Source organism: Monodon monoceros, unplaced genomic scaffold (assembly GCF_005190385.1).
Source record: "Monodon monoceros isolate NGI ecotype Baffin Bay Population unplaced genomic scaffold, NGI_Narwhal_1 Super_Scaffold_3, whole genome shotgun sequence".
Lineage (NCBI taxonomy): Eukaryota > Metazoa > Chordata > Mammalia > Artiodactyla > Monodontidae > Monodon > Monodon monoceros.
The window spans coordinates 51,382,373-51,398,873 of NW_021703780.1; the positions used below are offsets into that span (position 1 = coordinate 51,382,373).

Below are 16,501 nucleotides of genomic sequence, written 5' to 3' on the forward strand. Positions count from 1 at the left end.
ACGCAGCAACGAAGACCCAACGCAAGGCTACTTAGGACTTCCCTGGTGGTCCAGTGGTTAAGAATCCACCTTCCAATGCAGGGGACACAGGTTCAGTTCCTGGTCGGGGAACTAAGATCTCACATGCAGGGCAACTAAGCCCACGTGCCGCAACTACACCGCAGCAGAAATCCCACGTGCCACAGCTAAGACCCGATGCAGCCAAATTCATTCATTCATTCATTCAAAATGGTAGAATTTCCTTCTTTCTAAAAAAAAAGAGAGAAGGCTACTTAAAAAATCACCATGAACCATTTACTTTTCTGAAACTGTGCCGTTTATTTTTCTGAGTTCTGAAACTCGTATTTCTTGAGTGCAGTTCCTACTGCCAAGACACTATAAAATTGCAAATACTTTAATTACATATCATTATTTTACATTAAGACTGTTCTGGGGGCTTCCCTGGTGGTGCAGTGGTTAAGAATCTGCCTGCCAATACAAGGGACACGGGTTCAAGCCCTGGCTCTGGAAGATCCCACATGCCACGGAGCAACTAAGCCTATGTGCCACAACTGCTGAGCCTGAGCTCTAGAGCCCACGAGCCACAACTACTGAAGCCTGCACGCCTAGAGCCCGTGCTCTGCAACGAGAAGCCACGACAATGAGAAGCCCACGCGCCTCAACGAAGACCCAATGCAGCAATAAATAAATAGATAGATAAATAAAGACTGTTCTGGCACACTTTTTTGGCTACTGATCTATTATTGAAGCTATGGTATATTATTGTGGAATTTTAGTTCCATCCAGATCTAGCCATCTGATCAGCTTCTACAGCCTTAAGGATCAGGGAAGAGAGTATGGACAAACCATCACAAATTTATCACCCCACCAGGAAAAAAGGTCAGAAGAGAAGGCCTTCCAATCATGGTTCAGAATATCCACTCTTTCTTATTTTTCACTAATGTTCCTTAGCCGCCTCCTCAAGACAAAATAGTTCCAGTCAGTTTTATTGTATTTTTTGTGTTACGTAATACTTTCTTTCTAAAATGAATCTACAAATGAATCCTTGTTTTGCTTAAAGTCATACATATATGGAAGTACAACTATAAGAAAGTTCGGTTACGGAGCAAGAAGTAATAAGTAGTACAGAAACATTTGTGTTTAGAGATGGACTTTTTGCAGGGCAGAGTTTATCTCTGCAAGTTCCTATGAATTGGCTCCATTTTGTTCCTGTGTATGAGAATCTGCAGGACTTTACAAAATGCAGGTAAATCAGAGACTTAGAGTGAAGGGGGAAGATAAAGGAAATTGGCATCACCAGGCTCCTGTAGTGAGATGATGTACTGTAGTGAAATATCAAAAAACAAAAACAAAAAAACTATATGTATAAGTAGCTTTTACTATTTTCAGTTTAATGTTTACAGGGCTTTAGAATTTTAATTTTCTAGCAGGTAAGAATTGTGCCCACGTAAATTTTGACATATATAACTTGTTAGTGTGTATATGTTGTTGACACTTATAATTAATACTTTCAATTAAGAAGGAAAAGATCTGTGTTTTAGGAAGTGTAGCTGCTTCCCTTCTCTTGTTCACTGTGTTTTTGTGGCTTTTATTTTCCTTACTCTGACATCGACGTGCCCATCACATGCAGCCTGGGGCACAGAATGGTCCAAATAAATGATTCTAAATAAATGCTTGAGTCATTCTTTTTTTTCTTTAATACATTCTTTTTTTATATATATTCTTTTCCATTATGGTTTATCATAGGATACTGAATGTAGTTCTCTGTGCTGTGCTATATAGTAGGACCTTGTTAGTTGAGTCATTCTTTTTTTTTTGGACGCACCTTGTGGCATGTGGGATCTTAGTTCCCTGACAAGGGATCAAACCCGCACCCCCTGCAGTGTAAGCACAGAGTCCCACTTGAGTCATTCTTTTTTTTTTTTTTTTGCTGTACGCGGGCCCCTCACTGCTGTGGCCTCTCCTGTCGCGGAGCACAGGCTCCGGACGGGCAGGCCCAGCAGCCATGGCTCACGGGCCCAGCCGCTCCGCGGCATGCGGGATCCTCCCGGACCGGGGCACGAACCCGCGTCCCCTGCATCGACAGGCGGACTCCCAGCCACTGTGCCACCAGGGAAGCCCTTGAGTCATTCTTGAATTGCTTTTTGTCCTCAGAATTACCTCAGACCTTATACTAATAAAGTGTAGTGTATATTGCAGATTTTCAGACTCATGTACTCTTCACTACCAGACATTTCCTGTATCACCCAAAACTCCACATTGATCTTAAGAATCTTAAGGATCTTAAGAATTTTATTAGAGTAATTGTAAAAGGTACTGGATTATTTTTCATACCCCATCTTACAATTCCATTAAATTAATTGGAAATTATTTGTATTTTGTAGACTTCTGAACAAGAAACTAAAGGTCTTCCAAGTAAAAAAGGAATTGTACAGTCTATTGTTGGTCAAGGCTATCATCGTAAAATAGTTCTGGCATCACAGTCCATACAAAATACTGTATATAAGTAAGTATTTTGCTAAGAGAAAGTGTATAATAATATTTCATAGTAATGTTATGTATAAAATATATGCTTAGGAATTACTTCATAGGAGGAGCCACTTTGTAATTAGATTTTATTGCTACTTCAAGAAATAGACTCCTATACGTAGGTATGTGGTGAATGTTATTTGACATATGATTTTGGTTTATTACATCCATGGGTGCTGAAATTGTTGATGCCCTAAGAAACGCTGGTCTATTCAGTGCCATTATTCAGAATGTCCAGAAGAGGGCATCTTGATGTTTCCTTTTTATATCGTTTATCATTGATACTTTTCATTTAGTTATTTTTATTTTCTCATAGTCCCTAAAGCTAATTCTTAGTATCAGGAGAAAAAATTACTAACATATATAAACAAAAGTATTATAAAGCTGTCACTTGTAGAACTACTTTTCAATTGAACAACTTTTAAATATGAACATCTTTATCTTTTACAAAGATTCCAATTTGGAGTTGCTCTTATTTCTAAAGGAGTAGGCTTTGTAAGAAACTTGCTCCTTTTTTTCTTTTCCCAAAAATAAAATTGTTCACTACCATTTAAAAGTTTTCCCAAAGTTTTAAAAAAGTATCTGGCACACAATATTTTGCTCTTATTTCAACAATAATGCAGATTTCGTTCAAACGACAAGTTAAAGCATCACTTTCCTACAGTTTCAAAATTGTTACTACTTTTCACTTTTTTCCCCCAATAAAGCTGACTTAGTTTGATATATAAAACCAATAGGAAGTTATATAAAATCTCAACAAAGTTATAAGACAAATAACGCTGCTTTTTCAAAATGTGTAAATAAGGTATTTCCAAAAGCAAACATCAACCAAAACAAGGCTCAGATGTGAAAAATCTACTTTCTTCCCTTCTTTCCAGTTCTGACTGCACCTGTCCTGGCCTTCACTACAATTTTCCTTGTCTATAACTCCTTTGTTAGTTTAACGTTGACGTTGCAGATATCCTTCAGGTTGTCTCCTAGCCTCAGTCCCATTCCTATAGACACAATGTGGTGTCTAATGTATATACTTGCAATCTATTATTTATACTTTTTATATCTTATACACAGACATACCTCCTTTTACTGCACTTTGCTGTACTGAGCTTTGCAGATGCTGCTTTTTTTGTTTTTTACAAACTGAAGGTTTGTGGCAACCCTGCATAGAGCAAGTCTGTTGGTGCCATTTTTCCAACAACAACTGCTCACTTTGTGTCTCTGTGTCACATTCTGGTAATTCTTGGAATATTTCAAACATTTTCGTAATTATTTGTTATGGTAATCTGTGATCAGTGGTCATCAGTGGTACTATTGCAAAAAGATTATGACTTGCTGAAGGCTCATGATGGTTAGCATTTTTTTAACAAGTATTTTTTAAGGTATGTACATTGTTTTTTTAGACATCATGCTATCGCAGACTTAATAGACCACAGAGTAGTGTTTTATTGCAATCTTTGCTTTATTGTTTTATTGCAATCTTTGCTTTATTGTGGTGGTCTGGAACCGAACCTGTGATATCTCCAAGGTATGCCCGTATAATATGTAGGATTTGGGTTCTTTAGCATTCTCTTATAACTGCTTATATTAAAATTTCTACCTCTTAGATGGCAAAGTTTTTATTTACAGTTATATTGGTTTTATTCCTGATAATAGAAAAGTTTTATTTATTGTTTTTGTTTTCTTAGCTAACTTGGTTTTGTTCTTTTAGTGATGGACAGTCTTCAGCCATTCCTGTAGCCAGTATGGAGTTTGCAGCCATTTGTCTCAGAAATGCCTTGTTGCTGTTACCTGAAGAACAGCAAGATCCAAAGCAGGAAAATGGGTCTAAAAATAGTAATCAATTAGGTGGCAACACAGAGAGCAGTGAAAGCAGTGACACTTGCAGGTATTCTGACCCCTTTGACCTCCCTTGGTGAAATCTTTAGGACTTCATTAGTCAGCCTCTGTCTTGTAGTTGAATTCCTGAAATCTGCAGCCTGAATTTCCAAAGTTCTCTGTTTTGAGTAATAAGAAAGGAAAGTATGAATGTTTAAGTATTTCTGGAAGAGAGAGATAAGGTGAAGCCTAAGTGAGAAAAGAACCTTAAAGGAGACAAGTTGAAAGTCACAGCTTTTCACTGCCAGGAGGAATCACTGCAAGAAATCCGGTTGCTGTCAGAAATGGCTTTTTTTTTTTTTAACTTTTATTAAAATAAATACTTAAGTCCCTAAAACTTCTCTTTTCTTACTGTCTTCTGCCTTTTCTCTTAACATACTGTAAACCACTGACGTCCAGAACATTTCTATACGTTTCTGGTTTCCTACTATCAATTAAATATTATGCCAATCTATAGAAATAGGGAGAGTTTATCTAGTAATAAAACAAACACCATTATATGTAGAGAGTTCTTTTTTCACATGGCACCTTTAAACTCAAGTCTTCCATCTCAGCATTTTTTCTTGATTATAGTAGAAAAACATGTTTATTATAGAAAATTTGAAACAAAATTGTGGAATGGTTTTTCCTCCATCAAGGGGTTATGCTTTACTATACTTAGTAAAGGACAGAAGAATGAGAAATGTGTGAAAATACTGGAGTGGTTTCCTTTGTATAGTAGAGATATTTTTTCTGTTAAGAGACTTTTTTTTTTTTTTTTTTGTGGTACGCGGGCCTCTCACTGTCGTGGCCTCTCCCGTTGCGGAGCAGAGGCTCCGGACGCGCAGGCTCAGCGGCCATGGCTCACGGGCCCAGCCGCTCTGCGGCATGTGGGATCTTCCTGGACCGGGGCATGAACCCATGTCCCCTGCATCGGCAGGCGGACTCTCAACCACTGCGCCACCAGGGAAACCCTGTTAGAGACTTTTTAAAGCGGTATCATGTACTGGGAAAAAGAAACTCATATGCAGTGTAGCTTTAACATGTTAGTGATACAGAGTTACTACGCATTTTTCAATGTTTTGGTTCTTTTACACTTTTTTGATAAAAAGTTGCATGGGAGTGGGTATAGGGAAACAAAATTTTACATTTAATTGTTTATTCGTGCGCTTCATAATTAGCAGTCTGTCTGTATTTTAGCAGTAAAAGCCACGATGGAGATAAATGCATTCCAGCTCCACCTTCTTCCCCATTGAGAAAACAGGAATTAGAAAACTTAAAGTGAGTATCTAAACAAAATTAGCATTGTATCTATTAAGTAAGCACATTGTTTATCTCCTTTATTTTGTTAATGTTATGAATTATGCTGATTAAATGTCAAATATTAAACCAACCTTTCAATCTTGTGACTAAACCATACTAGTCAGGATTTATTACCTTTTTTATAAATTGTTAGATTGGATCTGTTACTATTTTGTGAGGAATATTTGCTTTCATGTTCACAAGGAAGGGTGGTCCATGCTTTTCTTTCTTAAGGTGTCTTGGTTAGGTTTTAGTTTCAGAGTTATGCTGAACATATGAGTGAGCTGGGAAGTGCTTCCTCTGTTTTCTGAAAGAGTTTATATAAGATAGGTATTGCTCCTTCCTCAAACGTTTGATAGAATTCATCAGTGAAACCATCTGGCATAGGTTTTCTTTGCAGGAAAGTTTCGATAATGAATTCAAGTTCTTCAATCGATGAGTGCTCTTCAGATTTTCTATTTCATCTGTGTCAGTTTGGTTAAGTTATATTTTTGTCTGTGTAGATTATAAGCCCCATTATTTTTGCTTTGAACAGTCATATATATGTTAAAAGGAACAGAGTAGTCTTTTATGTTTAGCCACATGAGTACCATTTCCTGATGATTCTAGTTTTTATATAAGATAGCAAGCATTTCCCTTCAGTCTGAAGATCTCCCTTCTGCATTTCTAATAGTACAGGTCTTTGTTTTTCTAAGGTTTTGTGTTTTTTTGTTTGTTTTTTCTTTTTTAAATCTAGAATTGTCTTTATTTCATCTTCATTCTTGCAGGATGTTTTCACTGAATACAGTATTTTAGGTTTTGTTTTTGTTTTCTTTTCAGTCAGCTCTTTCAGGATGTCACTGCATTATCTTCTGGCCTCCACTGTCTGATCACAGCCATTGTATTGTAGGTGCCATTTTTCTGTCAACATAGATTGTCTTTGTTTTTCAGCAGTTAGACTATGATGAGTCTAAGTGTGATTTTCTTTGTTTTTAATCTTCCTTGGGGTTATCTGACTTTCTTAAGTCTATAAATTTATCTTTCAACAAATTTGGGGTATTTTGACCATGATTTTTTCATATATTGGAAGTAGGATTGATTGATGGTTCAGCATTACTTTTAAGAATGATTTCAATAATAGGACTGCAAATTAAAATGGAAAGAAAACCATCATTGCTTATTTTTTCACCTATTAAGTTGCAAAAAGTGAGAAGAGTATAGTTAAGACATTTATATATTGCAGGTAGCATTGCAGGTAGTTCATTCACGTTTTTTCCAACAAACATTCTTGTGCTAGTTGCAGAGGATTTAGAGGTAAACGAAAAAGCACTGCCCTCAAAAGCAGATGGCAAACACTTAGGAGAAAATTATATTACTTAGATTAGCTACTAGGTGGTGAGATTCGGGGCATCTTTTCTTCTTATGATAATTTGATCACCCTGATAAGTGGAAAACAACCTCACTTTAAAATTTTGCATTTCTTTCAGTCCATTCAAGGTGCTTAGTCTGATGCCAAGGTTTATTGATCACCTATATTACTTTTTCTGTGAACCTTCTGTTTGTAGGATTTACCATTTTCGTATTGGGTTTTTCATCCTTTTTGTTTTTATAAGAGTTTTTCTATATTAAAGAAATTGGCCTTTATCATTTGTCTTGTAACATTGTTTCTGGTATTTAGTTTTGTTTTGTTTTGGCTGCACTGGATCTTCATTGCGGCACACGGGCTCAGTAGTTGCGGTGCACAGGCTTAGTTTCAGTATATAGGATCTTAGTTCCCTGACCAGGGATTGAACCTGGGCCCCCTGCATTGGGAGCACAGAGTCTTAACCACTGGACCACCAGGGAAGTCCCTCCGGTATTTTGTAAAGCAGAGTTTCATTTATTATCATATTTATCAATCTTCTTTCCTTTTTTTTCCATTTTGTGCAATGTTTGGAAAGGCCTTCTTGCCTCCAAGATTTAAAAAATAATTTAGCCATGTTTTCTAGCACTTTTACTGATACACTATCACAACCACCAATCTAAATTTGTTTCATCTAGAGTTTATTTTATATAAACAAATAAGGTATGGCTCTATCCATAATTGTGTAATTTTTCATAATAGTACATTTGATTAACGTCATTTAACTTTCCAAATAAATCTTGGAACAGAGCTATAAAATGCTAAGATTTCTGTCTAAACAGTTTTAAATTACATTTTTATAAAATAATGTACATATATTTTTTTAACGTCTGTTTGCATAAAAAAAGTCTGGAGGGATCTATGTCAAAACCTTCCTAGTAATGGGATAACTGATGATTTTTATCTTCTTACTGGATATCTGTTTCTTCCAACTTTTAAAAAATGAAGTTACTTCATTAATCTTAGTGAATCCCTTTGGAGGAAAGACTGGCCAGCAGATGTGCCCTTTTCTGGTCATGTATTGTCAGGTCAGTGTGTTCATGGCACTGCATTACTGTCAACGAGCTCAGGGCTTCAGGCATCCTGTTCAACAAAACAGCAGCTTTTTAATCTCTTTATTTTATTCTGTCAGATTCCTACTTTGCAGTAATAACCTTTCTTTCCTGGGTTTTATGTATGTGTATATTCCCCCTGTATCCTATTGTCAGGAGGAAAGCATTAATCTTATTATATGGAAGGAAATCTAAGATCTCAAATTTAGTTAGAAATGAGGAGTTGGTAATATAAGGTTTTGAAAGCAGTGTTTTGATTTTTTAAAACTTGACAACGGTAACTGTTTTTTTCAGTAATCTTCAGTTATATTAAAATTTCTTGAATTCTTATTTCTTGTATGAGTCATAAGATAGCAAGAAAATAAAAAAATACTATGACAAATTACTGGTGAAACAATGGCAAAAACAAAACATACAAAAGAATATTGTGGGACTCCCTGATGACACAGTGGTTATGAATCCGCCTGCCAATGCAGGGGACGCAGGTTCAATCCCTGGTCCAGAAAGATCCCACATGCCACAGAGCAACTAAGCCCATGCACCACAACTACTGAGCCTGTGTTCTAGAACCCGCGAGCCACAACTACTGAAGCCCATACGCCCTAGAGCCTGCGCACCGCAACTTCTGAGCCCACATGCTGCAACTACTGAAGCCTGGGTGCCTAGAGCTGGTGCTCTGCAACAAGAGAAGCCACTACAATGAGATGCTTGCGCACGGCAACAAAGAGTAGCCCCCACTCGCCACAACTAGAGAAAGCCCGCATACAGCAACGAAGACCCAATGCAGCCAAAAATAAATTTAAAAAGTTTTTTTAAATTCCATTTTATTTCACTCCACAGCAATATTTTTTTTTCTTTTTTTTTTTCTTTTGGCTGCATTGGGTCTTCATTGCTGCCCACAGGCTTTCTCTAGTTGTGGCGAGCGGGGGCTACTCTTCGTTGCGGTGCACAGGCTTCTCGTGGTAGCTTCTCTTGTTGCAGAGCACGGGCTTTAGGCATGCAGGCTTCAGTAGTTGCGGCATGAGGGCTCTAGGGTGTGCAGGCTTCAGTAGTTGTGGCACGTGGGCTCAGTAGCTGTGGCTCGTGGGCTCTAGAGCACAAGCTCAGTAGTTGTGGTGCACGAGCTTAGTTGCTCTGTGGCCTGTGGGATCTTCCCGGACCATAGCTTGAACCCATGTCCCCTGCATTGGCAGGAGGATTCTAAACCACTGCACCACAGGGGAAGTCCCTAAAATGGAATTTTAAAAAGAAGAAAAAACAGTCAAATTTGGGGATTCCCTGGCTGTCCAGTGATTAGGTATCTGCCCTTCCACTGCAGGGGGCACAGGTTCGATCCCTGGTCATGGGACTAACATCCCACATGGCGTGGCCAAAAAAAAAAAAAAAAAATCAAATTCCAACCATATAACTAAAATAAACTCACTATGCTAGATTTTCATCCGAGTGGAAATGTGTAAAAACAGAGCAAATTAAGTAAAGCTAAACTGGGTTTGGTATAGTGAGCTGATGAGAAGGGGTGGATTGTAAATTTCAGCCAGTACCATATTTGGGAAAATGCTTTAATTTGCCCAAAAAAATGTACCATTTCTTCCCCAATATGCCTAATATTTTCTATACATTTCTCTGTTTATGGAGCCACCTGCATTTTATAGCTATCTCAAGGTTCATCTATCTTTAATAGGTTATTTTATATGGTAAAAATACAAGTAAGACAAAAGGTTCTGCAGTGTAAAGTGAATATTGGCCAGTCTCAGTCCTCTGCTTCCTCTCCCTTGAGGGGCAACTGCTGACCAGTTTCCTATGTGTCCTTCCAGTGAGATTTCTCATTATCATCCCAGTATATGTATATATGGGAATTTTACACTACACCTGCAGAGTTCCACACTGCTCTATACCTTACTTTTTGCATTTGACAATATGTCTTTAGAGATTGTTCTATATCAGTACAGAGCTCTGTTTCATTCTTTCTAATGGGTGCATAGAATTGCATTATATGGATATGACAGTTTATTTAACACTGATTTATATTTAGCTATTTATAATGTTTTCAGTCTCTGCTATTACAAATAATGCTGCAGTGAATATCATTGTGCACAGTTTTTAAGGGGAATCCTTAATGATGAAGGTATTTGAAACGATATTTAAGTTTAACTTAATTTTTACAAATATATTTGAATGAATACTAATCTTAGGGTTGCTTTATGTATGCATATGCAATTTAAGACGTTTATGATTCCACACTGGTTGAACAGCTGCAGAGTTGTGTAATTTAACTTTACCTTCTGTAAGTGGCATTAAAGAGAAGGGTATGTGCAGGGTGGCATACCTCCTCTCAAAGAGTTTTGTGCCTTTCACAACTGTTTTCTTTCCACACACCCTAGTAGGAGGATTGGTGGTTTTCAGAGAAAATAAAACTACTTCCCTATTTTTGTGGAAAGGGACAAAGTGTCTCCATAGGGAATTCCGTCATCATAAAGTGAGGTAAAGATGGGTTTGCTGATATATATTAACCTTTTTTTCTTATGGAGCAGATGGGAGAAGGGAAATGGAACAAGACAGAAGGAGCCTTAGGGTAGATTTATAAAAAGAACCGCTCCACAGGACAGTAGTAATGGTAATGTGGAGACAAATGGTGTGGGGGAAGGAGTCGTAAAAGATTTGTGTGGTAATTTTCAAAGCTATAAAAGCTCCCAGCGCAGTTGGGTGTGTTAAAGGGCAGTTCCGTGGCAGGAGCCAGCTGTCTTCTACAGAAAGGGGTCTGAGCCCAGTGGTTCTCTGTTGAGATCCTGGAATTCTTAGAGATTTCATCCATTTCTGACCTGAATTCTTTTATGTGACTGGAAATGTGTGTGACTAGTGTATAGTTTCGTTTTTATGGACTATTATATTTGACCCCTCTGTTCTACAATACCCAAGACACCAGTGCAAAACCTCATTTCCTATTTCCAGCATAACTAATATGCTGTAAATTATCATGACTGTTCTAATGGCCACTTCTTAGCATATGGTTCAGAGCTTCTTGACTATTTTCTTTTTTTTTCATTTGTATGTAAAAGAAGATGGGGCCAAAAAAATTCATTCTAACCGAGTTACAAGTATGTTTTCAGAAGGCATAGGACACCTGAAGCAATTGTGAGATTCCATATTAAAATCAAGGTAGCTTTCAGGGCTTCCCTGGTGGCGCAGTGGTTGGGAGTCCGCCTGCCGATGCAGGGGGCGTGGGTTCGTGCCCCAGTCCGGGAGGATCCCGCGTGCCGTGGAGTGGCTGGGCCCGTGAGCCATGGCCACTGGGCCTGCGTGTCCGGAGCCTGTGCTCCGCAAGGGGAGAGGCCGTGGCGATGAGAGGCCCGTGTACCGCTAAAAAATAAAAAATAAATAAATAATAAAATAAAATCAAGGTAGCTTTCAGAAAAATATCCTCACAATTAAAACAGAAATTTGTCCTCCAAACAGGAAAATGTCTCAGAAATCAACTAAATAGTTTTAATTGTGAGGCTCAGATGAACTTAGAGATACCAATATAATGGATGAAGAAAAGCATATATATAACGACACTGTGAGAATATTGCTTCAGTTCCTTAACCACCTAAAGCTCTGCAAAGCCATTGGTTTCATTCAATTAAGAAAACACACACAGGGACTTGCGTGGTGGCGCAGTGGTTAAGAATCCGCCTGCCAATGCAGGGGACACGGGTTTGAGCCCTGGTCCAGGAAGATCCCACATGCCACGGAGCAACTAAGCCCATGTGCCACAACTACTGAGCTTGCGTGCCACAACTACGGGAGCCCACGTGCCTAGAGCCTGTGTTCTGCAACAAGAGAAGCCACTGCAATGAGAAGCCCATGCACTACAATGAAGAGTAGCCCCCGCGCACCATAACTAAAGGCTGTGCACAGCAGCGAAGACCCAACACAGCCAAAAATTAAATTAATTAATTTATTTTTTTAAAAAAAGAAAACACACACACTCTGTAGCCTTGAGTTAAATAAATGCAATGACTTTAAATTTTTAAAATAGAAGATTCTATTTCATTCTGTCTAAGAGAAATGAGAACTTGTCCATGCAAAAATTCCATAGCAGCTTTACTTGTGATAGACAAAAAGTAGAAATAGCCCAGTCATGCATCAGTGGGAGAATGGATAACTAAATTACAGGCCAGGAACTCCCTGGCAGTCCAGTGGTCAGGACTTCACGCTTCCACTGCAGGAGGCACGAGTTCAATCCCTGGTCAGGGAACTAAATCCCGCATGCCCCGCAGTGCAACCAAAATTTTTTTAAAAAGAGTTTAAAAAAATAAAAAATATATTGCAGGCAACTCTGTGTATTGGAATGCTACTCAGCTGTAAATAGGAACAAGCTGCTGATGCACAAGTCAACATGATATGAAACTCAAAACATTTTGTGTTTCTTCTTTTACTCAATATAAGGTACATGCTGTATGATTTTATTTATGCTATTTATACGACAGGCAAAACTATACAAAACTAACTTATGTTCATAGAAATCAGAACAGTGGTTGGGGAACTGACTGGAAGGAATCTTTCTCGGGTGAAAGAAATATTCTGTATCTTAATTGGGCTGGTGGCTACTTGTATATATTCAAACTGTGCAGTTAAAATGATGTATTTTAAGGTATAAAAATTATACCTAACTTAAAATTTTTAAGGTATTTTGAAATATTTCAAAGTTAATATAATTTTAAATATATTATTTGGGGAAATATAATTTAACCACTAATGATTGATAAATGGTCAGTTTCTCTTACATATATATCACTTATGGGGTGATATGACATGGAAAACTTGGTTTCTTGACAACAGCAAAAAAACCCTTTCTTTGTATTTTACGTGTATTCCTTAGACCCTAAGACTGCAGTGTCTGGTACCAGAACCACTCATCACATGTGGCCCCTGAGCACATGAGATGTGGCTGGTGAAAGGTCAGATGTAGGACACACACTGGATTTCAGAACTTTAAAAAATGTAATATATGTCAGTAATTTTTTATATTGACTGTGTTGAAATGATATATTGGATAAATTTAAATCTATTAAAATTAATTTCACCTGTTTCTGCTTTTTTTAATGTGTCTACTAGACACATTAAAATATAAAATTACACTCGTGTCCCCAATTATATTTCTGTTGGACAATGCTGCCTCTAAGGTTTTAGAACTGTTTGAAGTGTTTGTATTTGTTGATACATGGTTTCTACAAATGTATAGTATTGTTCCTATGCCAGTTTTCTCACATGCCACAAAATTTAGCTGAATATCTCTTCTGAAAAATTTGTCTTTAAAAGGCCTAAGGTCCAAAGGAATCTTAGAATGTAGAAGCATGTGTGGGATTGATATGTTGGCCATTTGCTTTGATTTAAATATTAATGTTGCCACATGCATTTGGGAGATAATGATTGTCATATAGTGATTGGTTATAAGGATGTACTTTTTTTTTTTAAATAAATTTATTTATTTCTGGCTGCATTGGGTCTTCGTTGCTGCGCCCGGGCTTTCTCTAGTTGCGGCGAGCAGGGGCTACTCTTCGTTGCGGTGCGCAGGCTTCTCATTGCAGTGGCTTCTCTTGTTGTGGAGCACGGGCTCTAGGCATGTAAGCTTCAGTAGTTGTGGCACGCAGGCTCAGTAGTTGTGGCTCACGGGCTCTAGAGCGCAGGCTCAGTAGTTATAGCACACGGGCTTTAGTTGCTCCACGGCATGTGGGATCTTCCCGGACCAGGGATCAAACCCATGTCTCCTGCATTGGCAGGTAGATTCTTAACCACTGTGCCACCAGGGAAGTCCCAAGGATGTACTTTTAATATTTTTTTAAGTCAAACGTTTATTGACTGTGTCACTCATATCTTATATTTATAAAACAGCTTTATTGAGATATAATTCACACATACCATACAATTCACCCATTTAAAGTGTACCATCCGGTGTTTTTTAGTATATTCACAGCATTGTGCAGTCATCAGCACAGTCAATTTTAGAACATTTTCATCACCTCAAAATGAAACCCTGCACCCTTTAGCTGTGACCCCTTTATCCCCAATCTACTCCCCAGCCTTAATCTACTTTCTTTCTCTATAGATTTCACTGTTTGGGACTTTCCTATGAATGGGATCATATAATACATGGGCTTTTATGACCTCTTCCACTTAGGATAGTGTTTTCAAGATTTATCCAAGTTGTAGTCTGTATCAGTACTTCATTCCTTTTTATTGCTGAATAATATTCCATTGTATGTATATACTACATTTTGTCTATCCATTCATTGATAGGCATCTGGATTGTTTCCATCCTTAGGCTATTAAGAATAATGCTGCTATAAACATTCATGTACAAGTTTTTGTGTAGACATATGTTTTTCTTTTTCTTGGGTGTATACCTAGAAGTAGAATTGCTGGGTCCTATGGTAACTGTTTAATCATTTGAGGAATTACCAGGCTGTTTTGTAAAGTGGCTGCACCATTTTACAATCCCACCAGCAGTGTAGGAGGGTTGCAGTTTCTTCACATCCTCACCAACACTCACCTTACTTTGAATATACATTGTAGTGGATATGAAGTGGTATCTCACTGTGGCTTTGATTTGCATTTCCCTGAAGACTAATGATGTCAAGCATCTTTTCCTGTGCTTATTGGACATTTATATCTCTTCCTTTAGAGAAATGTGTATTGAGATCCAAGACCCTTATCAGATATATGACTTGCAAATATTTTCTCCCATTCTGTCGGTTGTCTTTTCACTTTTTTGGAGGTGTCCTTGAATCGCAAATATTTTTCATTTTGATGAAGTTCAATTTATGTTTTATTCTTTTATTGGTCGTGCTTTTCGTGTCATATCTGAGAATCCTCTGCCAAATTCAAGGTCATGAGGTTTACCCCTATATTTTCATCTAAGAGTTTTATAATTTTAGCACTTAAGTTGTCTTTGATTCATTTTGAGTTAATTTTTGTATACAGTATGAGGTAAGAGTTCAACTTATTAATTCTTTTGCATACTAGTGGTATCTTATGATAAAGAAATAAGTTCATAGGATTAGTCACATATTAACATTTTAGGGAATTCCCTGGTGGTCCAGTGCTTAGGACTCGGTGCTTTCACTGCGTGGCCCGGGTTCAATCCGCAGTTGGGGAACTATGACCCTGCAAGCCAAGTGGTGCAACCAAAAAAAAAAATTTCATTGTCGCATAGTGTTTTAATAACTGTCATGGATATGTACGAAGTCTTATATGTTGCATAATATAGGACATCTTTGTTATTCATTCTGAGATTATGATATTAGCGAATTTTTAGTTTCTAAAACTAAATTGGAGGCTTCTCTAGAACCTGGAAAAGAGTATAACTACTAGAAAAGGGTAGGAAATAACACTGAGGCCAGACTTAAAGCATACAAGATAAAAATGAAATTTCAATTTGTCTTTTTTTTTAATAAGAGGCTCAAAATGGATAAAAGGGAATGTTCAGACCAAATTTAATTAGGCCCAGTTATTCCACAGGTATAAATTATGGAACCTTAATTAGTTCTTTTAGACTCTGATGTGACACTCAGTGAATTATTTCCCATTCAGTTAAAAGGGACCTCCCTTGGGCCAGTGTTTATAAAAGAAGATGAGTCAAACAAATGGTTGATAACATTAATATTACAGGCAGTTTTAGTGTACTTAAGGAATCATATTTCTTTTGGTGGTTCTGTTATAGCTCATGAGACATTCCTAAAACAGGTTTATAGCTAATAATCTTTTGAATCTCATATTGCTCTTGCTAGAGACTTGACCCCATTTCAGTCTTACAGCTGGGTCTGGTCCTACTGAAACTTTTTTATCTAATAAACTCTGCCAAAGCGGGAACCTGCCTGTGTGACATATCCTTCACCTTATCAGCAGTTTGTGTTCACATCGGCATGATTCACACCTGAGTCCCAGGACCCCATTCAGCTGAACTGATGATCACATTGATCACAAGCGGGGGTTAGAATAATTCTTCAGTGGTCTCCCACTCTGGAGAAACCCCACAGGGCTTCTGCTGACATTGAACAAATCATTTAACCCCTTTGGGCCTTTCATTCCTCTTCTGTCAAATTGGATTGCATTGTCTTAAGGTCCTGTCCATGTATAAAATGCAATGTCTGTGACTGTTGCATTTTATTTGCCACCAGGGGTAAGACTGGGTTCCTTGAGATGCTAGATTTGGTTGAGGAGGAAAACTTCTTCAGCTTCTTTGAGCTGGGCTTATATTAGTGTTGGATTTGGGGTGTGTTTGTCAGTAAGATTCTTTTTGCACAGAACTGTTATTAGAAAGCAAAATGTTAAAAAAAAAAAAAAGAAAGCAAAGTGTTTACAGAAGACATGAAGTGAAAAACTTATCTAATTTAACTTTTTAATT

General features: G+C 37.7%; 1 protein-coding gene across 1 annotated transcript in view; it reads left to right on the plus strand.

Moving 5' to 3' along the window:
* The window catches only part of CNOT10 (CCR4-NOT transcription complex subunit 10), a 64,802-nt gene that overhangs the window by 34,510 nt on the left and 13,791 nt on the right, over positions 1 to 16,501 (plus strand). Inside the window, exons 11-13 of the mRNA XM_029243187.1 lie at positions 2,385 to 2,506; positions 4,235 to 4,411; positions 5,581 to 5,661. Of these exons, the coding sequence (XP_029099020.1) occupies positions 2,385 to 2,506; positions 4,235 to 4,411; positions 5,581 to 5,661 (380 nt within the window). The remainder of the gene's footprint in view (positions 1 to 2,384; positions 2,507 to 4,234; positions 4,412 to 5,580; positions 5,662 to 16,501) is intronic.